General features: G+C 40.6%; 2 protein-coding genes and 1 long non-coding RNA gene across 4 annotated transcripts in view; 1 reads left to right on the top strand and 2 right to left on the bottom strand.

The window, feature by feature from the left end:
* The window catches only part of LOC128615389 (methyl-CpG-binding domain protein 5-like), a 41655-nt gene extending 28859 nt beyond the window's left edge, over window positions 1-12796 (bottom strand). Inside the window, exon 1 of the mRNA XM_053637436.1 lies at window positions 10903-12796. The gene's annotated coding sequence lies outside the window, so the exon portion shown is untranslated. The remainder of the gene's footprint in view (window positions 1-10902) is intronic.
* A 586-nt stretch (window positions 12797-13382) lies between these two features.
* Window positions 13383-25818, top strand: orc4 (origin recognition complex, subunit 4). Its single transcript, XM_053638407.1, has 14 exons — window positions 13383-13503; window positions 13736-13796; window positions 17499-17575; window positions 17670-17760; window positions 17864-17939; window positions 18035-18120; window positions 18211-18259; window positions 19138-19289; window positions 19416-19589; window positions 20822-20908; window positions 21045-21153; window positions 21372-21467; window positions 21902-21969; window positions 24449-25818. The coding sequence occupies exons 2-14, from the start codon at window positions 13740-13742 to the stop codon at window positions 24629-24631; spliced, it is 1305 nt and encodes a 434-aa protein (XP_053494382.1). The 5' UTR covers window positions 13383-13503; window positions 13736-13739; the 3' UTR covers window positions 24632-25818.
* LOC128615981 (uncharacterized) lies at window positions 19225-24516 on the bottom strand. 2 transcript variants are annotated; one of them, XR_008387326.1, is made up of 4 exons: window positions 24444-24516; window positions 23611-23659; window positions 21349-23176; window positions 19225-19286 (listed from the first exon to the last, which is right to left on the bottom strand). It is a non-coding gene; the product is annotated as an uncharacterized LOC128615981 (long non-coding RNA). The 2 variants fall into 2 exon arrangements; XR_008387327.1 differs by having other exon boundaries at window positions 21349-23659; window positions 24444-24497.
* Window positions 25819-27443: the final 1625 nt, after the last annotated feature.

Genomic DNA, 27443 nt, shown 5'->3' with positions numbered 1-27443 from the left:
CTCAGAAGCAAAACAGAAACCTTCGTCATAACTAATTCTATAACCAGCTGTTACTATTTGCTGGTCTCCTTTAAACTTTCGGTAAGGAAAATTGCGATCTTAGCCAAATTGATTAAAGTTTCACACTAAATTATATGGCCAAAAGTTTGTGGACACCTGACCATCACACCCATATGTCCTTGTTGAACATCTCATTCCAGATTTAGTCTCTTCTTTGCTGGTGTAATAAGCTCCACATTTCTGAGAAGGTTTTCCACTAGATTTTGTAGCGTGGCTGTGGGGATTTGTGTTCATTCAGCTACAAGGGCATTACGCTATGTGTCCACCAAAGTGTTTTTTCCTGAGGCCTGCATATTTCCCCCCCACTTGTTTGCAGAGGGAAAATGTTCAACATTGGGTAAAACGCTTGTCACTTTTCACCCAGTCGTCCAATCACAATGGAGGAGGGGCAGGACAAATACCACACCAACCGAACAACCACCCACAATATCCCAATAACCCACATAGACCGGCGAGTCTGTCTTGTCTTTCTAAGTGCTTCAGCCTTCCCTTCATCCAAAGCAAGGGCTAGACCAATTACTTTACCTTGTGCCAACATTTTTATATTCAGTAATTACTGATAAAACAATCCGCGAAATCTGATACTAGTAACACATTACTTCTGAGGATATTCTGTATCATAGCAACCAAAGCGTCTCAGCTGAACATAAAACAACGCAGTGCTGCTAAAGAGCTCTCAAATGCCCCCAGCAGGGTGTTTTCAGAAGCGCGTCTGGCATTTTCAACTGGCTAAAAACGCTTGGTGTACCATGGCCTTAGTGAGATCAGGCACTGATGTTGGTGAGGAGGTCTGGGGTGCAGTCGGTGTTCCAGTTCATCCCAAAAGGTGTTCAGTGGTGTTGTGGGGGTCAGGGCTCTGTGCAGGGCACTCGAGTTCTTCCACCTTCTTCCAACCTTAACTTAGCTTGCTTTGTGCACAAAGGCATTGTCATGCTGGAACAGGTTTGGGCCTCTTAGTTCCAGTGAAGGGAAAATTGTAATACCACAGCATATAAAAGACATTCTATACGATGGTATATTTCCAACTTTTTGTGGGAACAGTTTGGGGAAGAACCACATATGGGTGTGATGGTCAGGTGTCCACATACTTAAACTTTTTTTTCTTTTGCAATTGAGATAGCCCTCCCGGATCAGCGCCCTGACTACTGAACTACGGAGCTGCGATGCACCCTAGTTTTGAATGTAAAAAGTGATTAACTCATGAATGTAAATAAAACAATTCAAAGTGGTTGTGTTTTGTTTACAACTCTGGACTAACACCACAAACTTTGAACAGACAACCATTTTATACGACACATACTTATCCGTCAAATCATCTTTAAACATTCCATTTTCGTCATTGACTTTTCTTTTTCTTTTTTTTTCTTTTTTAAACCAAGCCATGTCATCAGTTTCCTTAACAGACCAGAGAGGGTAAATAAAATGAAAAATCTATACAAGTCTGTGAAAACTCTGCCCTCTCAGAACTAATGTCTCTAGCCCTGTAGCTAGTCTCTGGTCTCATGAGCTGCTTCAGCTTAATAACTTACATAAAGCCATGACGGTTCACGTTTAGAAAACTAGTATCGCTGGTACATAGCCAGTTCTTTTTAAATATTCATCAGCTCTGCTATGGTATTTTTTTTGCAAATATTCGGTCTGCTTAAATGCTGGGTCTGCACCCAGCCTGTGGTGTGCCAGTTGACAACCCCTGCTTGATAGCAACCGGCGTATTATCTGACAAGTTATCAGGCTGCCTCGGGTGTGCTGCTCTTCTGAGAAACGGATAAATTCCTTCCGACTCGTTTACCTGCTGTTTTCCTCTGCCAGCTGTTGCCTCTTCTTTCTTACTAATGCCATAGTCCTCATGTCTGCTCTATCAGCTTTCCATGACCGACTGGTCAAGCAAATCCTACCCTGACAAGGTAAAACTGCAGCCATAGATCCTTTGCAATGAGTACGATAATCATTCCCATGAAGCAGGCACGCTAGTACCATTCAAAACTGCAGTGGACTGTACTTTATCCAACATGGTGTGAGAAACACTGGAAGCGTCACAGCATTCCTTAGCATCCAATACTATCTACTAGTAATATTCAAACAGAACTGCTGTTACAGGAAAAGAATAAACGATGTGGTGGTGCGATGCGGCCTGATGTGAAACAGAATTACTAATACCACCCTGATGGTGAGTATTTTCCTACAACAGCATGTCCATGAACTGTTTAATTCCTCTAATACCACAGCAAGTTGCCAATAATCAAAAATTTGAATCCAGTGATTAATAGACTAGATATATACTAGATTTATTATCCACTTATAGTTCCATGCTGTGGAACTCCCTACAAGTTATAAGCTCCTGTTATCATTTACATTAATAATTTACTATGGCCCAAAAACACAAGGCAGCTTGTCATGTTACTATGGAACCGAAAAGCTCAACGTGGCAGAAAACGTAACGTAAAGTTGCAGCTTTATCTCTGACTGTTGCAAAGTGCTGACACTGGAGACTCCTTCCCTACAAGTCTCAAATTCGTACATTGATATTAAACCTGTGATTTGTCTTGCAGCCGGAAATACTGTCAAGATGCTGGTATAGAAAACGAATCGACCAGTTCTGACCAATCAAGAGTCGAGAATTCAACAGTGAGAAATTTCCACTATGATAATTTCATACATTTGAGATTTAAAGTCATGTGAAAAAATAAGTACACCCCATGAATTTTTTTTTTAACCACACACATTTGGACAAGCAAACATCTGGTCCTCTTTGAAACAGTGCCTATTAATAAAGGTGATACACTATCAAATGACACATAAAATTGACATTTTGTAGAAATTTTCACAATTTAAATTAACAATAAAAACAGACCAGTCACATGGAAAAAGTAAGTACATCATTACATTTATCACACCTTCAAATCCATAAAATTAGAATCAGGTGTTTAAGATTGGGGTTTACAGTCTTATTTATACCCCCCTCATACCTAGAGTTCCCTTTGCTATTGAGGTGTGTGGTGTCATCATGCCATCATGATTTAAAGAGTTCTGTAAGGCAGATCCTGTTGTGGATGCCTAGGAGTCTGGCAAGGGATTTTTTAAAAATCTTCAAATTATTTGAAATACTTCATTCCACAAAATCATCTACAAATGGCACAGATTTCAAACGACTGCCAATTTGTCCAACACTGGCCATCCCATCAAATTCAGCCCAAGAGCACACCGTCTCATGCAAAAGAAGTCCCCAAGAACCCCAAAATTTCCTAACAGGATCTGCTAGGAAGTCTTGCAACTGGTGGTGTCAAAGTGCATGCTTCTACAATCAGAAAGAGATTGCACAAATGTGACCTGCATGGGGACTACAGTTTGCCAATAAGCATATAGGCAAAGACCAAGGATTTTTTAATAATGTGCTCTGGACAGAAGAATCAAAAGATATAGTAGTTTGGCCACAGTAACAGCAGACATGTTTGGCACAGACCAAAGACAGCTTTTCAGGAGAAGCACCTCATACCAACTGTGAAGCACGGTGGTGGAAATGTTATGGTTTGGAGTTGCTTTGCTGCCTCAGGGACTGGACAGCTTGCATTCATTGATTTAACTATGAAATCCGCATCATATCAAAGAGTGGTTGAAGGTAATGTGAGGCCGTCTGTCTGAAAGTGGACCTTTCAACAGGATAACAATCCTAGGCACACTAGCAAATCCACCAACGAATGGATCAAAAAGAAGAAATGGATGGTTATGGAATGGACTAATCAAAGCCCAGTTTTGAAACCCATTGAAATGTGTGGGGATTTGAAACAGGCAGTACATTTAAAAAAAACCCTCAAACATCATGCAAACAGAAGGAAAATTGCATGGAAGAGTGGTCAAAAATTCCAACAAGCCTGGTGGACAGTTGACAGGCCTACAAGAAGTTATTTCTGCTAACAGGGACAATACTAGCTTCTGAGGCCAAGTGTGTACTTACTTTTTCCACAGAAGATAACATCTGTAGATATTTCTGTAGAATAAATGATTGAAAAAGCTAATTTTCCTTGTGGCTTTGTTTAAGTACATCAACTTTATTAATAGGCACAGTTACAAAGATGTTTGTCCAAATATGTCAAAAAAGCCAACAATTTCCATGGGGTATACGTATGTTTTCAGATGTATGTTTTATATTTCTGTAGAGCTACTTTGAGTCAATGTCCATTCTTAAAAGTGCTATACAAATATTTAATTGCACTGAACAGAGCTATGGTATAAGATGACGTAATACTAATTGTGATATAAAATGTCACATTATAATTTTCTGAGATCATGACATACTTTTGCGCATCATACAAACATCATCTAATGTTGTGATATATTTTTCCATCAAATTAACCGATCTGAGTGAACATGTTGCTTTGTCTGATCGCTACCTGTATATGCTTGAACATTTGTTGTCAACAATATGAGAATGTGTTGCATTAGGATGTATAATGGGAATGGTAGTTCATGCCAAGTGAATTCACTCCCTGACAATGCTTGGCCCATTAGTAGTCCGCAATGGTCCCACAGAAACATGGAGGAAAGTTTCACTCAGTAGAAGGATGACCAGAGAAGATGCCTCGTGTGTACTGAATAGCTGTATAACCTACTTTACCAAGTCAAACATGGGGCTTGATCGGCTTCTGAAGTTATAGTATTACTTAACCAGTCTTTCTTTATAGAGGGTGTAAGCTTGTTATGAGAAGGTGTCTAATGCTGAAGTCAACAAAAGGGCGCAAATTGTAATTTAAAAAAGCCCAGAAAGAAAATGCCCGCTCAACTCAGCGCTTGGGATGGTCCCGTCAACTCAACATGGCTGCTCACAGCATCATCAGTCAACAAAGCAGCACTCTTAACTTTAAAATGATCTGCTCTTAAGTTTTTCCTTTAGATCATTCATAGTCAAGTCATACAAACGCATTCGCTACACTACGACTATACAGTGTATTGATTTAAGAAGGGAAATACTAGGGCTGCACAATTAATCGAATATCGATCGCGATTACGATTTTGACTGCCCACAATTAAATGAACATGATCGACTGCGATATTAACGTTTAAAGTTCGTCCTCAGCTAATAGAAAACTCCGTTATAGATCAAATCAAGCGCTTCCTACACTTACAGCCAATCACCATAGAGCGGCGCAGGGATGACGTCATTTTGTAATGCCAAAACCCCAAAACAGAGTTAGCATTTTAGAATATGAGTTAGCAATAAAAATATGTTGTCACTAAAATCAATGAATAATCGTGATAAATAATCGAGATCTCAATATTGATCAAAATAATTGGGATTATCATTTTGCCATAATCGTGCAGCCCTGGAAAATACACATCACTCATCACAGGTAGCTGGCTAGCTTATTGTGAACAAAATATGAACATGGAGGGGTCTATTTTTCCACCCACTTTGTATGTGCAACACTAGGGATGGGTGATACTGTTTGCGATATACTGGTAGAAATTCTTCCCACAATAAGAATTAGTCTTCCCGCGATAATAACGATAAAGCCTAGTCGATGACGTATTTCTGTGTGCGACGGTCTGTGACCCGTTCGCAGCTCACATAAACATGAGTTTATCGATAAACGAGGAGCTACCTCTACAATCTGGAACTGGTTCGGTTACAGAAAATCAGTTTTACTTTTAGATCAATGTTTGTGTTTCTGAGGCTCTCAAGACTGCATGCAGCAGTCACTTGTATCCAAAAACAGTGGTGAATGGTACTATATTTATATTGTCACTGATATCGCTATCGCAATAAATAACAGAGAATATTGTAGTATAGTTTTAAGTCCATATCGCACATCCCTAACTCGAACGCAATGAGGTGGAAAATATTAATGTAATTCAGAATGTTCCAAGTTTACTTCTCTGTTGAGGTCTAGCACAGAGATCTCAAATTCTTGGATCTGATTGGTCAATTGGATAATAATAATAATAATAATAATAATAATAATAATGGGATAATTGGATAATAATAATAATAGGATCCGATTGGTGAAATGTCAAAGTGTTGACTGATTTTCTAGAAAAGCAGCTCTGAAAATAGCTGTTTATACGTTCTAATACGTTATGATTTCTGTAGTAACAATTTTAGTAACGTTCAACATGGAGGAACAATCTCTAAATAGGGAAAATAAAGAAATGGATTTAAAAATGTGCTGTTATTTAACAAGTAAAAAGTAGAAAATCACATTTCTGGAAGGAGTCTCCAGCGCCTGCGCTTAATAACAGTCAGTAAGTTTCTGGCTTATCTGTAACACGACAAGCTGCGTTTAAAAAAAATCTTATCAACTTCAAGAGAACGAAAAAAAGAGAGGCTGGTAAGAGAAAGACTGCTTGTAGCTGATGTAACGTAACTGAAGACAATTATAAAAGGTTCCAAAGCATGACGTGATTGTTGGTAAATTGCTATGGTATAAGAAGAGCAATAAAACACTTTGGGGTGGGCTGATACGGGAAAATAATCCACAGTAACACTGCTTTGTGGATAACAGCACACTCCAAAGGGTTTTATTCCTTACTAATATTACAATTATATAATAACCTGTATAGTATACATAGTCTAGATCTTTACACACAAAAAACACCACCACAGCGTTTGATTAAATATAAGCCCAAGGCTAACTGTGTGTTTGTGTGTGTGTGTGTGTGTGTGTGTGTGTGTGTGTGTTAGCCTTGAGTATGAGGTCTACCATGTGTCACCGGTTAATCCAGGTCTCTGTTGCTGACTCACAAGTGGCCTGTGTGGAACAGAGGCAGAGCCAAGGCCACATTTATCACTTCACTGTCTTCTACTAACCGCCTACAACACAGGCTTAATGCAAGTACAGGATTTGGAGTGCCACGTTTTGACGCTTCTTCATATCCGAAACGTCATTCAAACAAAAAGCATCAAACAACAAAGGCATCCGAGTAAAAAAACAAAAACAGAGGGACAAGCAGCGTCCACCTTCAGCCAGATAACTTAATAATATCCAAGTGGCTAGATCGAAAAAGAAAATGTTTACAGTGCGTATGTGTCTGTGTGTGTATATACATAAAAAACGCATTAAAGAAAACATCCTCTTGAGGTGCTGTTGAATTCTTGACTGGTCAGGTAGTGTTGATTCATTTTCTACAACAGCAGCTCCTGCAGCTACTGCAAAACAAATCACAGATTTAATATATATTAATGCTTTTCTTCTAATGCCTTATGGTTTCTATAGCAACAGCTAATTCACAAGGACGTGGTATGGCTGGCGCTCGACAAACAGATTTAAAAAAATAAATAAATTATGTAATCTTTGCTACGGTCCAGTTTTCTGTAAGGGGACTGAGGGAAGGAGTCTCCAGTGTCAGCGCTTTCTTTCAGTCAGTAAAACTGTGACAGAGTTTCCCAACATGAGGAATGTCTTCAGGGTGGAGTGCTTTAAGTGATCATGGTATCAAGACAAGCTGCATTTTTTGTATTATTAACTGTAAGAGAGAAGAAATCCAGGTTGGTGCTTTCAAACCGCATGTGATAACAGGAACCGTAACCGGATAAAAACAACATGTCGGTCTTTAATTGAAAATTGGTGTGGTTTAAGAGGAATAAAACACTCGGGGACGTCCTGATATTGGAAAATAATCAACGTCGGGGTGGTACCGGTAAAGGTAGTTAGTGCACAATAGTTACAATGTCAACCGAAAGTTCGTGGAAAACATTTACCAGCTTTTCCATACAGAACATCGTTCTCTACATGTTTACTACTAACTTTAAACAGTGGTGTAACCTCGAAATGAAGAAAACCACCAACTGCAATGCTTCTACAATATATTCTTTCATGCCTGCTGATTACTTCTGAGCAGTAATAGCATAGATTACATCTAATCATCAACCAGTTAACACGTCCAAGGGTTATTCTCAATGGGAAAGCCTACAGCTGTGCTTCAAATATGCTTGAGAGAATAACAGTAGGGGCTGTACACACCTAACTGTACTTCATGAAACGATATTAAAAAGTATGACATCATGAGCACAGAAATATTTGTTAACAGAGACTCATTTATAGCCTTATCTGTCGTTTTGATATCCATCTATCCATACTTATCCTACACAGGGTCGCAGGGAGCCTGTAACAGGGATAGCGGGGCACCAGGCATGGGACATCCTGGAAGGGGTGCCAACCCATTGCAGGGCACAATCACACACACACACAAAATCTTCAATCTAGAGATACCAATCAGTGGACTGGGGGAGGAAACCAGAGTACCAGGAGGAAGCCCCTAAAGCCACTGTGCCCCCAGCAGTTCTAGCTCAATCAATTTTTCTTTAATCAGAACTGCAAAGGAAATGGTTTCAACTAAAGTCACAATTTCAAATGTAAGGCAAAGTTGATGAATTTATTATTATTTTTTTGATACCTGCACTTTCAGAAGTAAAGGTAACAAACTACTTGTCCTTGTTGCTGGGGTGGTTCAATCAGGAATCACATGGTCTGTATCTTTAGTATCAGTGAGGCCTGAATATGTACTACAGGGTATACGATGGGTAGCATCGCCACCACTTTTCTGAGCTTGCTTTTCCACTGCAGTTTAGTGCCGTCTCAACGTAGGTGCCATCTTCCACTCGCCTTCACGCAGGAATAATGCTGTATTATTGAAGCCCTGTACAGATACACGGTCAAGCCGTATTCCAAATGCCTTTCCTACTCACTGAACACGGACCCTATTAAGAATGTAAAAAACAGCGTTCTGGACCCTACGTAGTGCTTGATATGACTAAGTTAGATTCAGCCGTGAAAGGAGTGACTTCGATAAACGCCTGTTTAGAAATCAATAACAAGTGAGATGTAAAAATCTAAGACAGAAACCTTTGTTGTAATTTTATCCGTAATGAGATAAATGATACATCATTTTCAATTAATAGAATATTACCATACGCAAAGTATGTATTAAATGACACATTTATTCAGGGACGATATAAAACCACTCGTTAAGGAGAATTCCCTACTCCCTCAGTGCGTGGCTCACATTTAGTATCGGCTCGGCTCGCTCAGAACCGCAACTGAGGTGGTACTAAAAAAAGTACCAGGTACTATCCATGGTGGAAAGTTCCCAAAAAGCAAGCAGAGTCAAGTCGAACCGTGCGGTGGAAAAGCGCCGGTTCCATCCTGAGCTCCATGGGGTTACTCTCTGTGTGGTGTTTCCACACACATATGGGTTCCCTTTGTATCCTCGCAAAATCACAGAGAATGTGTACTATCTACTCTTGAATTGTCAATGTGTGTGTGTGTGATGGACTGGCATCTCATACAGGGTGTAAACCCAGGACAGACTCCAGATCCATGCGATAAAGCGGTTGCTTGAGACGAACGAATTAAGAGGAATGAACTTGACGGCACCACGTCAGCAAAAGTTTAAAGTTCTGGATCCTGGATAAAAGAGTCCTAGAGGAGTTGAAACCATCACAGTCTGTTAAAAAACGCCTCAGAGACACTGGACTTCAATTTCCATTGGCGACGAGGAGGATCTTCAGCCGTTAACAGAAGCTTGTGAGCGAGTCCGGAGCGGCCTATTCGGCAACGGGGGTAGACGATACAGTCCCGCAGAGTATCCAAGCAGAAACGACATTTTCCGCCAACAACAACAGGTTGGTAACAGATCTGAAATATGCGTATCTTGGTAGTCAGTGTATACAGCGTGGTTGAACGCATATATCCCTGCACTCTCAGGAATAAAAGGAGTTTTCCCTCGTCATCGGCGTGACACTGTGGTCAGCGAGTGATCCTTCCTAATGACGGACCCTACGTTATTTTCCGGGTATGCTATAATACGTACATGAAGGTACAAAAGATGTCCTCTTCGTGGTACCATGCCAGCGAGAATATTTCTGTCCAAGAGGATGCAATTATATCTATCTCATGACTGTAGAAGTCGTTGTATGGTGTCAGTCAGCGTATAAAGTGTATTTTGGAAAAGTGCTCAGTGTGTAGGCTGTGTGATTTGAGACTAGACCCCAGCTGGCTGCCTTGCTGGTGATTGATTTCTCTCTGAAACACTAGTAGTGATAAGTGCAGCACCGTTATTAGGTTTTCTCCCCCCCTCCCACTATCATTATATATTATATATACATATATATAAATAAACGTTGATATGGAGTGTGGATCTTCAAAAAAAAAGACAAAGAAGGAGAAGAAACATCCAGAAAAAGATTCAGAACAAACACAAAACCCAAGTGGTTGACATTACTAAGGAAAATGTCTTTCACATAATGATGAGTGTGAGTGATAGATACTGTACATAGAGCTCCTGTACGACAAGCTAAACCTTTCCTTTCAAGCTAGCTCAGTTATCCAAACCCAACCTCAGCTAACATTATATTCTAAATAAATAACAACAACAACAATAATACAAAAAATAAAATAAACTCGCTTTAAAGAAGTGTATCAGCTCTTAAGAAAAGACGGCTGGGCAACATTGAGATTTATTTAACACCAAAAACAGGATCTTTTTCTGGAAGGATTTGACACAGAAGGGGAATTAAAAATAAATAAAAATAAAAATAAAACAAAAACGATTTGTGATGGACAGGAAATGAAGTCGAGACCAACAACAGGAGCTAGAAATAAATAAACAAAAATTAACAAACAAACAAACACACAAAAAAAACTGCTGCTTAGCCTCGCTGGCTAACAGTCATTATGCTAACTAACTGTTAGCCAGCTAGCTAGCTTGGGTGGCCTGACCCGAGAGAGAGAGAGAGAGGGAGAGAGGGAGAGAGAGAGGGAGGGAGAGAGAGAGAGAGAGAGAGAGAGGAAAAAAACCCCACGTATATTCAACACAACAAAAACAACTTAGCTTCCAGTATATACATACCGTATTATTATCCCGTCGCTGAGAGACATGTAGCCTTGCATAACAAACCCCAACACAAGCCGCCGGGTGTTTCAGTCGAAGCTGGCCGATTTAAAACAACTGGGAACCAGAGAAATGTCTCAAAACCAGGGCCAAAATGAAGAGAAGGGGCCGCTAATGCTAAAGCGCTAATGCTAACACCAATGCTAAAGCTAACGCTAGTGCAGCTGAGAGGAGAAGAGAATTGACGAGAGGCTCATTTTTTTAAATTCCTCCCTGAATAATGCTGTTTTTCTCTCCCAAACAGGTCTCCGACACATCCTCCCGGTTCCGCCTGAAGTTCCGGACAGGTACAGGATGAAGACAAAAAATCCGCTTGTGGCTCGCTGCAATTCGGCTCTGTCCCTTTAAAAATAAAAATAAAAAGCTTCCCCCATCAACTGCCTTTTGCTGTGTGTGTATGTGTGTGTGTATGCATCACTCTGGGCTTTGGGATGGAAAGATGGAGCTTGCGCCCCCGTGAGGACCACAGAGGAGATGCTGACGGACCACAATGCACCGGGGCGTGACAGGAGGACACCGACCCCATCCTCCCCGTCCATCAGAACCTCTTCTAGTACCATAGTTCTCAAACATGGTTCTGCTGGCAGAATCGATGCCACGAACTGATGTGATGGAACCGATTCTTCTGTTCGTTCGCTTTCAGTTTCCTGGTCCGGGGTCATGGTGGATTCCTGGGAACGCTGGGCATCCCGGAGCCATCACAGGACACTGTGCACTTGTTCGTTCACACCTAGGGGCAATTTAGTGCAGCCAATAGGTAGCCATGTTTTTGCACAGAGGGACGAAACCGGAGAACCCAGAGGGAACCCATGCAAACCTGGGGAGGACCTACACAGAGAAAAACCCAAGTTCTGTTGACCCTGGAAATTTTAAGCAGCAACAGGGTTGTGGGTTCAAATCCCACCTGCACCCTGTGTGCACTGAGTTTACATGTTCTCCCCGTGCTTCAGGGGTTTCCTCCGGGTACTCCGGTATCCTCCCCCAGACATGCGTTCTAGGCTGACTGGCATTTCCAAATCATCCGTAATGTGTGTGAGTGTGTGTGTGATTGTGCCCTGCGATGGGTTGGGACCCCGTCCAGGGTGTCCCCCACCTTGTACCCTGAATCCCCCACCTTGTACCCTGAGTTGTCCCCCACCTTGTACCCCAGGTTCCTCCATGAGCCTGTGTAGGATAAGCGGTATCGATAGATGGACTGTAATAAATAAATCAGGGCGACAGTGTTTTAATTACTGATTTACACAACAGCCAATAGTGTCCGAGATTCTCCAGACCTCCATCAAATCCAAACAAACTTAACTGAGTAGCTCACTGAACTCCCTAAATACTCAGAACAGCGAGAGGTGTTTTCAGCTTTGGAGGATTTCTCACTGCGTCCTCATCTGCACCTGTCCATATTACCCTGGATGGTTTTAACAAAGAGATCTTAGAGTTACGTCATACGTGTTTGAGCTGAGGTCACGTGCCAGTGGTGCTGACGGTGACGGAAAGCCGCAGTGTCGAAACCGGATAAAATAGAAATATATAAAAGGATAATACTTCCTTTTACTCACGAAAAAGCACAGACGGTGAAAAAGACGGTGTCGTGCCTTTGATTACTCTGAGGTAGCAGCATTCCGGTGATGAATGGCCTCAAGTTGGTAAAAAACTCCTCTGAAAAGCACACAAATTCCTTCCGCCTCAAAATGAATAAACCCCAATTTTTTGAAAGTGAATAGTGCGCAGGAAGATAAAGCGACATGCCGATAAACCATGTTTACTGCTAACGAGCTGTTACTGTAGAGCAAGACACGCCCCTGGGGGTGGGACATATACATTCTAAGGAGCATTTAATTGGACAGACACAAGACTAGTACAGGTTGAGTCATCAAAAAAAAGTTAACTGTTTTCTCAGAAGTGTCTAGACATAAAATTAAAACAGGAATATCTCCCAAACTATTTATTATATTGTTTTCTAGATAAACTATCACATTGGTGTTTAAAACACTACAGAACAGGTACAAAAAGGTCCGAAAGACCAATTTTGATTTCGAATGGCATGCTAAAGACTAATATTTAAATAGATTGTTGGTAAAATAAACCTATACTGAGGGAGTTTTGTGAAACGTGTATATATATATATATATATATATATATATATATATATATATATATATATATAATTTATATATATATATATAAATTATATATATATATATAAATTATATATATATATATATAAATTACAGTACAACGGGTCACTGACTAAAAAGTCTATATTCTGTGATGATTTTTTGTACGTTTGTTTTAAAATAATGTATTATATATTTTAGTATAACTAATAAACAGTGTTATTTATGATGAAAAATGTCCCTAAAATGTATCTCTTGTGTTTTACTACAGCGTGTACTTTTGATGACCTCCTCTCAAGCCCAGTCAAACCGGAAGTGCATCTCTATGACGCGACTCTGTCTTCCGGCCGCGTTTAGGCTACGAGCCTTCAGCACCGGGTGGCATTTATGTCATTAAAGTTCACCACCGGGACATTTCGTTTCGGTTTAAAAAATCCTGAAGCTAACAGTAAGTGAATGTTGTAGGATTTGGGATAATCTGTGCTTAGCTAAGCAGCTAGCTCAGCACTGGGTCGCGCGCGCTCTGATGTGATATGATGTGATATGCTGCAGTCAGTGCTGCTAAATCTCTCCAGCTCTTTTGGAAAACTGAAAACTAATCAACAAATATCGTGTGTGTGTGTTTAAATAGGTTTTGTTTGGTCGTGTGGTGCCTGAGCTTCCTTTATTTTCTTTTGCAGCATCATGAGTAAACGGAAGTCCATGGAAAAGCACGTGGCTGTGGGAGAATGTGTGTCACAGGTTAGTGCTGCTGTACCTGTATAAACACAATGCAGGCAGTGTCTTACACTGGATATCCTCATGCTACTGGAAAACATTAGGGTGTATTAAAGTGATCACTCTGCCATCTTTTCTCGGATAGTCTATACAGCTGCGTGCGAAAGTTTTCCCTCCCTTATACATTCTGGATAAAAACAAACAAATAATAATAATAAAAAAGCAACACTTACCTCTTTCCTACAAAATTATCAACCAAAAAGGAAATGAGTGTATTCTGCATCAAACAATGTGAGAAAAACAAAGAAGAGGTTGCAAACCTGATTAAAAGGTATATTTACACACAGAGACAGTCAGTATGTTTATATAGAATAATCCGATATTAAGACGATACTGTGATTAAGAAACTAGCATGTAAACAGCGATTATTGATGACCTTAATCCGACTAAAGTCACACTCGAAGTAAACACAAATTGAATTAAGACATGTGGAGTATTCTCGTTTTAGTTGTATTATCGAGGTGTATTACAGACATGTACACACCTTAATCACACTATTAACATCGTGTGGGAGTTTTCACCGCATTTTGCGACAGGACACATACACACACAGCAGTGCGCAACCGTTTTATAGCAAACAGGAGCGCGACGCTGCGTCTGAAACCGCGTACTTACCTACTATATAGTAGGAGAAATACATGTATACTATATAGTGGGTAAGTATGCGGTTTGGGACACAGCCCGCGGTTTGGGACACAACCCACGGCTTCAAGCAGTCGTCTGTTTGCACGTATAGCATGACAAATAATTACCTGTACTTGAAGGTTTCGTAAAATTAAAAATGAAACACCTGAAACTGTATTAGGGTACCATAACGAAGACCAACTGTATGTTATGTGAAATTCTGTAGGGAACGTCAGTGAGTTCGTTTACATTGACAGCAGTAATCTAATTACTGACCTTATTCTGAATAAAACGATATTGTGATTAAGGTATTTACATGAGTTGCTTTTAGAATATTCCTTTCATGTTCCCGTTTTACATGTTATAGAACATAGTTCGATTAACGGCACACGTCATTACATCACTGCGTCACGCCGTCTGACGTTCCCTCCAGAATTTCATGTATCAATATACAGTTTGTCTTCGTTATGATACCATATACAGTTTTGGGTGTTTAATTTTTAATTTTACAAAAGCTTCAAGTGCAGTTAATTATTTGTCATGCTGTACGTGCAAATAGACGACTGCTTGAAGCCGTGGGCTGCGTCCTAAACCACATCTACATGTATTTCCCCTACTATATAGTAGGTTAGTACGCGGTTTCGGACACAGCCGTGCTCTCTCGTTTGCCGTAAAACGGTTGATCACTGTCGTGTGTGTACGCGTCCTGTCGCAAAATGCGGTGAAAACTCCCACACGATATTAATAGTGTGATTAAGGTGTGTACATGTCTGTAATGCACTTCGATAATGCGATTAAAACAGGAATACTCCACATGACTTAATTCGATTTGTGTTTACTTCGAGTATGACTTTAGCCAGATTAAGGTCATCAATAAACGTTGTTTACATGCTAGTTTCTTAATCAGAGTATTGTCTTAATCAGGTTGATATCAGATTATTGTTGTCCATGTAAACATACTGAGTTTTGGGTAAGTTACTTCCAAAAAAAAGGTCATTCATTACTCACTACTAATTCTTAAGATCAACCTCAGCCAATATTACATTTCTGTGAGAGGAAAAGTATGTGAACCTGTGCTTTCAGTATCTGGTGTGACCCCGTTATGCAGCAATAACTGCAACTAAATGTATCTGGTAACTGTTGATCAGTCCTGCACATCGCCTTGGAGGAATTGTAGCCCATTCCTCAGTACAGAACAGCTTCAACTCTGGGATGATGATGGATTTCCTCACATCAACTGCTTGCTCCAGGTTCCTCCACAACATTTCTATTGGATTAAGGTCAGGACTTTGACTTGGCCATTCCAAAACATTTATTCTTTATTCCTTTTTAACCATTCTTTGGTAGAACAATGTGTGTGCTTAGCATCATTGTCTTGCTGCATGACCTACTTTCTCTTGAAATTCAGTTCATGGACAGATGTCCTGATATTTTCCTTTTGAATTCGCTGGTATACTTCAGAATTCATTGTTCCATCAATGATGACAAGATGCAGCAAAACAGGACCAAACCATGACACTACCACCACCATGTTTCACAGATTGGATAAGGTTTTTATGCTGGAAAGCAGTGTTTTCCTTTCTCCAAACATAACCTTTCTCATTTAAACCATAAAGACCTATTTTGGTCTCATCCATCCACAAAACATTTCTCCAACAGCTTTCTGGCATGTCCACGTGATCTTTAGCAAACTGCAGAGGGGCAGCAATGTATGTTTTGGAGAGCAGTGGTTTTCTCCTTGCAATCCTGCAATGCACAGCATTGTTGTTCAGTGTTCTCCTGACGGTGGAGTCATGAACATTAATATTAGCCAATGTGAGAGGACTTTAGTTGCTTAGAAATTACCCAGGGATCCTTTGTGACCTCGTGGACTATTACATGTCTTGCTTTTGGAGTGATCTTTGTTGGTTGATCACTCCTGGGGAGGGTAACAGTGGACTTAAATTTCCTTCATTTGTACACAATCTGTCTGACTGTGGATTGGTGAAGTCCAAAATCTTTAGAGATGGTTTTGTAACCTTTTCCAGCCTGATGAGCATCAACAACTCTTTTTCTGAGGTCATCAGAAATCTCTTGTTCGTGCCATGATACACTTCCACAAATGTGTTGTGAAGATCAGACTTTGATAGATCCCTGTTCTTTAAATAAAGCAGGGCTCTCACTCACACCTGACTATGACACCCATTGATTGAAAACACCTGACTCTAATTTCACCTTACTCTAATTTCACCTTCAAATTAACTGCTAATCCTAGTTGTTCATATACTTTTGCCACTCACAGATATGTAATATTGGAATATTTTCCTCAATAAATAAATGACCAAGTATAATAAATTTCTCATTTTTTAAATTGTGTTCTCTTTATCTACTTTTAGGACTTGTGTGAAAATCTGATGATGTTTTTGGTCATGTTTATGTAGGAATGTAGAAAATTCTAAAGGGTTCACAAACTTTCAAGCACCACTGTAAATATCAGATGATGATAAAGAAAAAGAAGCAATAGGCTGTCAAACAAAACAGGAAATAGAAATGTTATAAATATAGAATAAGTTATCTAACAGTACATGTATAATATACATAATTATATAAAAGTAATGTAAAGGAAACATGGCAGTAAAAGTAAGGCCAATAATAAAAGATAAAGCTTGAAGGTTAAAGTGAAGAAATGTTTTTAGTTGCTTTATGTATCTATTTTTAATCAGTGATGGACGGAGCATGGAGAACGTGCTCCAGATCATCGAGGCATAAAAACAAAGCTGCTTCATCACACTTTTTATTATTATTATTTTTTTTACGTTTAATATGTAGTTGATTAGTCATTCAGCGATGTATGAAGGTGTTATACCTTGTATTATTATGATTATTATTATGATTATGCATTTCTTGTAGGATCGAGGCTAGAGATAATTAAATAGATATTTCTCAAAATATATAAATGTTTATAGAGGAATTGCTGGAGTATGCTGTACAACATTGTTTTTAAAGTTATATCCGCGACCATCTGCACTGTGATGATTCGTTTTGATCCTCTTATGTCTGCAGGTCCAGAGAGTACTGAGGGAGCGCTTCTGTCACCAGAGGCTTCCGGATAAACCAGTGGGCCTGGAATCACAGTACAAGTGGGTTTTTACAACAGAATACTCTCTTCAAATCAGCTTTCTACTAAGGCTACAGTCCTGTGAGCATGCATGTGTGTGTGTGTGTGTGTGTTAGGCACCTGTTGGAGCTGTTGAGGAGGACAGCGGTTCATGGTGAGAGTAACTCTGTGCTTATCGTCGGTCCACGTGGATCTGGCAAAACGATGGTACGAGTAGGTTTGTGTGCTACCGTTATTGCACAAACTCGACATGGTATTGAGATTCACACCGCTACTTTATACTAACCTGAGTGTTTATTTGTGTGTGTAGCTGCTACGTTGTGCTCTCAGAGAGTTGCTGGAGTTGCAGGAGGCGAAGAAGAACGTTCTGCAGGTTCACCTGAGCGGTGGGTGATGAATCGATGCCGCAGCGCGTGTTTAAAAGACGCCGTCGGTTTAGTCACGGCTTCGTTAACCCTATTAAACTGTGCGCCTCGTGCAGGTCTGCTGCAGACAGACGACCGGATCGCTCTGAGAGAGATTACACGCCAGCTTCAGCTGGAGAACGTCGTAGGAGACAAAGTCTTTGTGAGTGTGTTTCAGCATCGCTGGATTTTCGACACCTCCACGATGCGTCTTATTTAACGGCTTATTCAAAGACCGTGCTTTGTTTTGCAGGGCAGCTTCGCCGAGAATCTGGTCTTTCTGCTGGATGCTCTGAAGAAGGGTTGGTCCTCTGATTTTCTTACATTATAACTCTGCACCAGTTTTTAATGTTCACTTGCTCATCACTTGTTCAATAAGGAGAGTGGGTTGAGTACAAATGGCTCTTACCAAAATAATATATATATATATATATATAGATATATATATATATATATATATATATATATATATATATCACTCATCAGCTACCATGTGCTTTCTCTGAGACACATGAAACCAGCGCCGTCTGCCGCCTTCTACATACACGAGCTCTTAGATGCTCATGATTCACTAGTGCTGCTATGACTGAAAGTAGAGAGAGAGATAATTTAATTGATAGCACTAGCTTGGTATCTAGGTGTTTAGGTAACTTGCAGGATGTCTGGCGGTTGCGCATGATTAAGTAAAAAAAATCAAAAGAGCAAACACCATCAAGTGGGTTTTGATACTGTTAGTAAATTTCCTTTAACTACAATAGTAAATGAACCCATCGAAACACTAATCAGTTCCGAGGAGAGAGACGGTGAACATAATAAGAGTCATTCATGATCAGCAGTCCAAGAGAGCATTTTTTTCCCCTCCTTGCTGTCTGGATGGACAGGTTAGCATTTCTGTTTACTCAGTTTATCAAAAGATACACCGTCCAATCACAGGCGAGACATATATATATATATATATATATATATATATATATATATATATATATATATATATATAATATATATATATATCAGTTGGGATTCTTCTAAAAGAGTGGCAGCTTCACATGGTTTGAAAGAAGCGAGCGTGAGAGAAACTCGGGAGTGACTGAATTAGGGTAAAATAAATTAATGTATGAATCAAAGACCGCTGATGTTCCTGTAAGTTCTAACAGATTCGTCTCTGTCGGTCTTTGTGTAGGTGATAAAAGCAGCAGTCGGCCGGTGCTCTTCATTCTGGAAGAGTTTGATCTGTTTGCACATCATAAGAACCAGACCCTCCTGTATAACCTGCTCGATGTTTCTCAGTCTGCTCAGGCTCCTGTAGCTGTGGTGGGCCTCACCTGCAGACTGGTGTGTGTATACACACACACACACACACACACACACACACACACAGTGTATACCTTCATTCTCTGGGCAAAACAATTTCAGATCATGTTCGTAATAGCTCTGTATGTGTTTCTTTCTTTATAACAGGACGTGCTTGAGCTCTTAGAAAAGCGTGTGAAGTCTCGGTTTTCCCACAGACAGATTCACCTGTTGAGTTCTCTGAGTTTCCATCAGTATCGAGACGCTTTTCGGTCCGAGCTCACGCTGCAAGACGGCTTCCCCGACAGCAAGTTCTCTCAGGAGTGGAACCTCGGCATTTCGGTACAACACACGACGCCACAAACTGAACTGAAGTGTCACACTGGTATCATGCGACCTAACAGTCGCTAAGCTTAGGAATAAAACACTCGGAGGTGTGCTCCTATAGGAATATGATGCGACATTAACAGCATGTTTTATTCCTCTTATACTACAGGAGTTTGCCAGTGATTACAACTTTTATTTTGGAAGAATGACATGTCATAACATATAGTTACTTTTAATGCTGGGGAACGTCTGCAAAACAAGTTTCTTTATGACTTGCGCTCGAGCAGCAAGCCGTTCCCTCATCAGCGCCTCTTTTTTAAAGCTAAGACCAAAATGCAGCTTCTTAATCGTGTTAACATCGAACACTGGAGACGCCTTCATTGACATGATTTTAAAATAAATAAATAAATAAATAAATAAACCTTTTCCTGTCTTCCTATATTGTTGCACGCTTATTTAGATTTCTCATCCTATTGATCTGTTTTCCGTCTCACTCACAACTCCTGCGTTTACAACCTGCCAGCTTCTCGCTTTTGGCGTTTTCTCGATTGTAGCTTCATATGCCTTTTCATACCCCCGTCTTCCTCACCGCTTACGATGACGAGCAGGGAGTTTTATAATTATCCAATTCTAATCATCGTCGTGGGCTGTAACACGACCATAATCGTCGAGCACAACGATTATCCAGATACCGCGTAGGCTTTTAAGACACGCCCACTCGTTATCATGCGAGTAGGGAGAAGAACAAAGCGGTGCATGAGGAGAAAGATTAAAAGGGATCGATAGGAGAACGTACAAAAAGTGACGAACAAAGCAGTGAGTAAATGATGTCATATAAATGAAGTTTTTCTATTAGAATGAATTAAAAAAAAAAAAGGAAGAGGAGCATAAACATTGTGTTGAACAGTTGATTATTGATCGCAGATGTGCATCTTTTTAGTATTAGTGTATTGTTTAAATACGAGTGAAATGAATTTTTCTTGGTCTCTTAATGAAGAAGGTGTGGCCTTTCAGCCCCAGTAAAGGAGCTAATACATTATTTATTTACTTCTTTATTATTTTCCATTAAGTTAGAATTGAACTGTGCAATATCTTTCCTCACAGTTTGTCTCATTGAAACAGCTCTGAATCCTTTAAGTGAATCTCTTATTGATCACTGCTGATGGCTTACGGATGTTTAACTAAAACTGAGTGGTAATTCTCTCTCTCTCTCTCTCTCTCTCTCTCTCTCTCTGTCTCTCTCTCAGAAACTGTGTGAGGACAAGTCAGTGGATGAGATTTTACAGAAACATTATAACTCCTGTAAAGATTTCCGCTCCTTACACTCACTGCTGGTGAGAAGAGCTTAATAAAAGATGATGATCAGCACCAATGTGTTCTTTCTGTTCATTTCCTAAAGCAGTAGATCCTGACTCGGTGTGTGTGTGTGTGTGTGTGTGTGTGTGTGTGTGTGTGTGTGTGTTTTCTCAGTTGCTGGCAGTGAGCCGTGTTTCTGTCTCAAACCCGATTCTAAGAGCTGTAGACCTACTGGAGGCCAGTCGAATGAGCTCGGCTGACTCAAAAGGCAACATCCTGCATGGTGAGAGCATCAAGCTTAAGACTAAAACTAAACTAACCACAAACCTACTGGTGGCGCAAACAGCTGAACAACTCCTCACCGTTCACATACAAATACAGCGTGAAATATTATTAGAAGTGCCTGTCAGACATTTTTGAAAAGGTGTAGTTGCATAAATAGATGATTTAACACAGAAAAACCTTCACCTGACCTCACCTCTTTGCATTTTCTTTGCTCAGGTCTGTCCGTCCTGGAGTTGTGTTTGATTATCGCCATGAAGCATTTGAATGATACCTACGAAGGAGAGCCGTTTAACTTCCAAATGGTTCACAACGGTATCACTCATCGTCTCTAGCATACACTAAGAAGAAGCACAAATACAAAGCGACCTTACTTGGATAATAAACAACGAGTACAAATCTGTTCAAATAATCTATTCAAATGTGGATACGAAAGTTGTAGACCAGGGACGGATTCGTTACACCCAGCACGTGATCTTCATCCAGAAGTGAAGTCACTTTAATGTGACGCTTCATCTGGCGTAAAGTCCTCGACGACTCCTGCCGTCGTTTTCGTTCCTCGCATCGTCAGAGGAAGGAGCGAGGAAAGGAAAACGAGCAGTTTATAAAATAAGACGCTTCCAAATTACGTATTGACCATTGACCACAGCTGATTGTACACACGTTATGTACATATATATATTTGAAAGCTGCATAGATATATATGAAAAGTGCCTGGAATAATATTTTGTCTCGTCGTTTCTCCACAGAGTTTAAGAAATTCCTTCAGAGGAAGTCTCACTCCATCCATAACTTTGAGAAGCCAGTGGTGTTTAAGGTGAGACTCTAAACTTAGTCTGAACTCATCATGCAACAAATCTCATTGTCTTTACAGTATCAATCCTTCCTTAAAACGACCGGATGGACAAATGATCCAGTGATTATCACGTGACTTTATATTCCATTACCTGCCTTGTTTTTAAAATATTGATGATAACCAACGTAATGACTTGTAAGCAGCTTTATTACGTAAGGAATAAAACGCCTACGCACGAGCCGTTATAGATAATTAATCAACAACAGGCTGCTGTAATGCGGCCCGACGTCGATTATTTCCTTATAACAGCATGCTCCGAAGTGCTTTATTCCTCTCATACCACAGCAATTTTCCCCACATCATTTTTGTCATTTATAAATGATATAGTATTACACTGTATATATTAATGAATCAGAAGTTTTACTTTTTTTTTTTTTTTTTTTTTTTTAAATCAATTTTTAGTTACACTAAATGTTGTGGAACGTCTGAAAAAGAGGTTAATTCTTATCAGTTACATTATAGCAGCTATAAACATTCACTCACTCGCATTCTCATGCAACTAATAGCGCTTTCCTGTGGTTTATGACGTTTAAGGCTCCACAGGGTGCACGTAGTTAAAAACCGATATTGCTATTTTCTTTTCCATGTCAGGACAGCAATGTAAATGAAAAAGCTTGTAAAAAACAAAAACAACAATATTTTTTTGATTGATGGACCTCTTGGAGTTAACAGCTAAAAAACAATAACAACAAAAAAAAACCCAGCCCCCACAGCTCTGCTGCCATCTAGTGGAGAACTCTGAACAGGACAATCAGGATTTTACCAAGTATGAAGAGTGAGAGAAAAATTAAATAGAGAAATATAACACGTATACATATAATAACAAAAATAGACAAGTTTGTAGGTGGTGTTTACATACACACAGAGGAAGCTTTAGTCATCAGTCATCATTTAGTCAGCTTTTTGGCCACAAGTCACACCAGCATACAGTCCTGAGAGCCGTGCAAACACAAACATTGATCCGAAAAAGTCAAACTTAATACTGACCAATTGAGTACGCTAAAAAATTAAATTCCAGTGAAAATGCAAACACCAATACTCACAGGATTCATACTTCAACCTCCGCCTTCTGCCAGGCTTGTGCATGCATACACCAGTGCTTACAAAGCGAATGCCTTTATTTATTTTTTAGTGATGTAAGCACACGGTATAAAAATCTTCAACACTTCTTTAAAAAAAAATAAACATAAATAATTCTTGCAACAAATGATCCAATAATAAGAACCACACATACATAATTCAATGTATTTGTGCTTAAAACATGTCTTAATTAAGAACACACTATCGTATGAGACCGATGATGAGGAGGATCTTGATTAGGCTGAAGCTGAGGTTAACTGAGACTGTAATAGGGTTTGTGTACATGCAGATAAATCGTTTTAAAATGACGTTTCAGTAAGTAAGCAAGAACACCCCATTCGCTAAATATGCTAGTGCTTGATTCCTCAGTCAGCGCTGCTACGAAACAAGGAAAGAAAACGAGTAGGCTCGCTTAAAGAGACGAGAAGCTGGTGATCATTATCACTACAGTGACACTGCTGTTGGTGTGTGTGCGGTGCTTTTAAACACTGCACATGTGAGCACTTTAATACATACACCTACCTTGTTGTTCTGTATTATAGGTGGACCGTTCGAGAAGTCCAACTCTAACCTGAAACACATTATGTAGAACGTTTGTACTGAAATATTGAATGATTTTGGTGTTAATTTGCAGGCTGTTGCTGTATTTTCGTGTCCCTCTCGTAATGTACAAGCGTGATGGCACTGATGGAGGTATTAACATGAAGGCTTTGGAAGCTGATCTGGTTGAGCAGTGTACAGATGAGGAGGTTTGAGAGCCGGCATCGCTCTCTTTACATAGAGATGACACGAGGGCTAAATACCACTGGCACCACTGTCAGCAGGTAGTCAAACGGCATCGTGGGTAACGTACGACACCGTTAACGAAGACGAAAATAGACCGTGCCGATGAAAGAAGCTTAATAAACTACAGTATGTTCTGGATGTCGCTGAAGATCACATGTTAACGTGATTTATTATTTTTTTTCCGCTCACGTACAGTGTGTTAATCATCCTCTACCCTTGATCAGTGTCGATCCTAGAAACACTTCCGCACCTGATCCACTTAGACCAGAAGCATGAATTAAATTCTGAGAACGTTACACACTCGGCACATTGCTTGCTTTAGCTCTGGGTTTGTATCTGAGCACGTGCGCTGAAACACACCACCTAAGCTCCAGCGCACGTGAATCAGCTGATCAGTTAATTATCAGGTTGAATCAGGTGTGTTCGAGCAGAGAAAACACACAGCTGTGCAGTTCAGCAGCGCTTTATGTGGTGAGAATGAGAACCGTGATTTAGCTGATGTGATAATTATAGCATCATTACAGATAATACAGTTTAATTTTGTGTGTGTGTGTGTGTGTGTTGCGTACTGTAGGCTTTCGAGCACTTGCTGCAGCTGGAGTTGATCCGGCCGGTGGATGGCGGAATGTGTAAAGTGCAGAGGGAGTACCAGCTCGTGCGTCTCATGCTGGATCACACGCAAGTCATGGAGGCTTTGCAGAGATACCCACAATGCCCCACCGATGTCAAACAGTGGGCCGTCTCCGCCTTCGGGTGATGCTCGTCCTGTGGTGGAAACATCATGGACTTAAACTTGTTGGTTTTTTTTTTTTTTTTGTACACGTATATCTCACTCATCTTAAAGACTTCAAGCACCTGCTGTTACAGTGAGCTCACGGAGTCTGTTAATCAGGTATATAAAAAAAGCCTTAAAGTGTGTGAACACTTCAGCAGAGTTGCTGGTGTTTCTCACTGTGTGTGTGAAAACTGGCAGGGGGAAAAACAAGCGAAGTACGTCAGAGGAAGAAGTGCATTTGCTGCTAATAAAAATCACAATAAGAAAAAGGAAAGTGCTTGGAAAATGTTAACGTGATAGACAATAAAGAAAGCAAAGCTGAAGGACAAAGTTTCCTGCTTGCTTAGTATTTTAAGTCTTAAAATAAATTGCTTTATTATTAGAGACACCTCGCTTGTAGGTATAAAATTACTGACTGTATTCCATCATCTGTCCTGTCCATCGGTGGAAAGGGACAAGTCTGAGGTGTATCATCATTGTTGGGGTTTTAAACACTGTGTGTAATTAATGTACATTTTATTCGTCAAAAATTTGGGCCTCTGGCGATGCACAGAGATCCATCCATTTGGTATGGACTGCTTATCCTACACAGGGTCACGGGGAGCCTGGCGCTTATCCCAGGGAACTCAAGGGGACAACCTGAACAGGGTGCCAATCCATCGCACATCCATTCACACACTACGGACAATTTAGAAACGTCAGTCAGCCTACAACGCATGTCTTTGAACTGGGGGAGGAAACCGGCGTACCCGGAAGAAACCCCTGAAGCACAGGAAGAACATGCAGATTCCGTGCACACAGTGCGGAGGCTGCATTCCAACCCCCACCCCTGGAGGTGCAAGGCAAACATGCCAACCACTAAGATACCATGCCCCCCTTCCCCCACTGAGACTATAGCGCATCTATCTCCAGGCACAATTTGTCCAAACCGACTTCTAGTACATTCTGTGTCCGCTTCTGATCAGTTCCACCATCCGAATAACATCTGCTCACTGATGGACACATCAGAAACCTACAAAGTGACCAATAGGAGATTTATCGTTATAGCTGTCATAGGTTCTCTCACTTTTCTTGATGTGCTCGTCAGTCCAGGGTTAATAAGGTTCCTCAGTCATACCAGGTATTTTTTCGAAATCTGTGTAAACTGAAATAAACATCGTTATACCACAGTGCTACTGAATTCTCAAATTCTGATCGATTTACTATAACAGCACGACTTGGGCGCGTGTAGCCGGTGATACGGTGTAGCTTTCCATGAGGAAGGAGTCTCCAGTGTTCCAATGAAGCGGTTTGTCTGTAACACAACACGCTACGTTTTGGTCTGATAAACTTCATAAGAGGCTGGTGAGAGAATGACCCTGCTATAACGCAAACGATAACACTTGCTTCCGGGATGCCCACAAAGGAGTGGCTCCTCACACTTGAGAGTGCTTCAAAACCTTAATGCAGTCCCTTATCTAAACTGTGTAGTGTAAAAAAAACCCAGCCTGCGGTATCTCCTTTCACAGCTTGCTATATCTTGCTATACCTGTGGCTCAGGTGGTAGAGCGGGTTGTCCACTAATCGTAGGGTTGGAGGTTCGATTCCTGGCCCACATGACTCCACATGCCGAAGTGTCCTTGGGCAAGACACTGAACCCCAAGTTGCTCCCGAGGGCAAGTTAGCGCCTTGCGTGGCGGCTCTGCCACCATTGGTGTGTGTGTGTGTGTGTGTGAATGGGTGAATGAGACACACTGTAAAGCACTTTGGATAAAAGCGCTATATAAGTGCAGACCATTTCTAAACATATCTAACCTGTTCAAATGTGACGGCAAACTTAGATATACAAAGATTATCACATAGAATACACAGACATGGTGTATGATTGTTGACCAAAGAGACTGAAGTGCACTCATGCATTTCTCAGTACAAGTGAAGAGAGAATTCTCTCTCTCATCACTCGTACACCTCGAGGATTCACTAAATGTACATTCAAAAGGCCTGGCAGGTTTCTTTATGTAAGCTTTATCATGTTAACGATCGTGAAGCAATACAAGAAACCCGTGATATCTGTTTTCTGTCCAGCAGCAGTGCGAGATCTCTTCCTCTGCTTCGGTCTTCTCCTCGTCTCCCTTGTGTACCGTTAAGTGGTCTATCAGTGTTTGGCGAGTAGTGTAATGTGTACGGCTAAAAAGAGGCCGGCGGGTTTTAATGTGCCGGTTTGGATTACCTTAAACGCTCCGGACTGAGCTAATGGTCGGCCCTGAATAGGGACAATGTCATTTGTTTGTTCCTGCTGCTGCTTCTTCTGGTGTCCTGATCCACAGGCGAGGGAGGGAGAGAGAATTGACCAGGGGGATAAAATAGCCACTCTGCACAGGGAGAAGAGGCTCATGTTACACACACAGCTCGAAATCTTTAAAGCTATCAAACCGCTCTCGCACTCACTCTCACTCACACAAAACCACAGCTATTAAAGACCCGAACCACTTTTATATCCTACTAAACTACAAGTAAGAAATAAAACTCTGAGACGTGCCGTTATAGGAAAATAATCAATCAACAACGGGGTGCTGCGACGAAGATGTGTTACTCTTACCACCCTGAAGATGTAACGGCATGCGCTGAAGGGTTTTACTCCTCTTATACCACAGCAATTAACCTAGCATTTTTTATTAATTAAAGACATTTTTGAAAATCAATTTTATAGCTAAGTTTAATGGTGCAAAACAAGTTCACTTACATTATAGATGCTATAGTCCTTCCATCACCAGCCTGTTTCTCTCTCTCTCTGAAAAACACGGTTCGTTCGTCA

Source organism: Ictalurus furcatus, chromosome 12 (assembly GCF_023375685.1).
Source record: "Ictalurus furcatus strain D&B chromosome 12, Billie_1.0, whole genome shotgun sequence".
Classification (NCBI taxonomy): Eukaryota; Metazoa; Chordata; class Actinopteri; order Siluriformes; family Ictaluridae; genus Ictalurus; species Ictalurus furcatus.
The sequence above is the reverse complement of the archived record's forward strand: the minus strand, read 5'-3'. Positions and strand labels throughout refer to the sequence as shown.

What these genes read in the sequence shown, in the direction of transcription:
- orc4 (XM_053638407.1), top strand. Translation starts at nt 13,740, where the DNA reads ATGAGTAAACGGAAGTCCATGGAAAAGCACGTGGCTGTGGGAGAATGT. An exon ending in TGGGAGAATGTGTGTCACAG is followed by an intron (nt 13,797 to 17,498) that starts GTTAGTGCTGCT and finishes TTATGTCTGCAG; the next exon opens with GTCCAGAGAGTACTGAGGGA. An exon ending in GTGGATCTGGCAAAACGATG is followed by an intron (nt 17,761 to 17,863) that starts GTACGAGTAGGT and finishes TTGTGTGTGTAG; the next exon opens with CTGCTACGTTGTGCTCTCAG.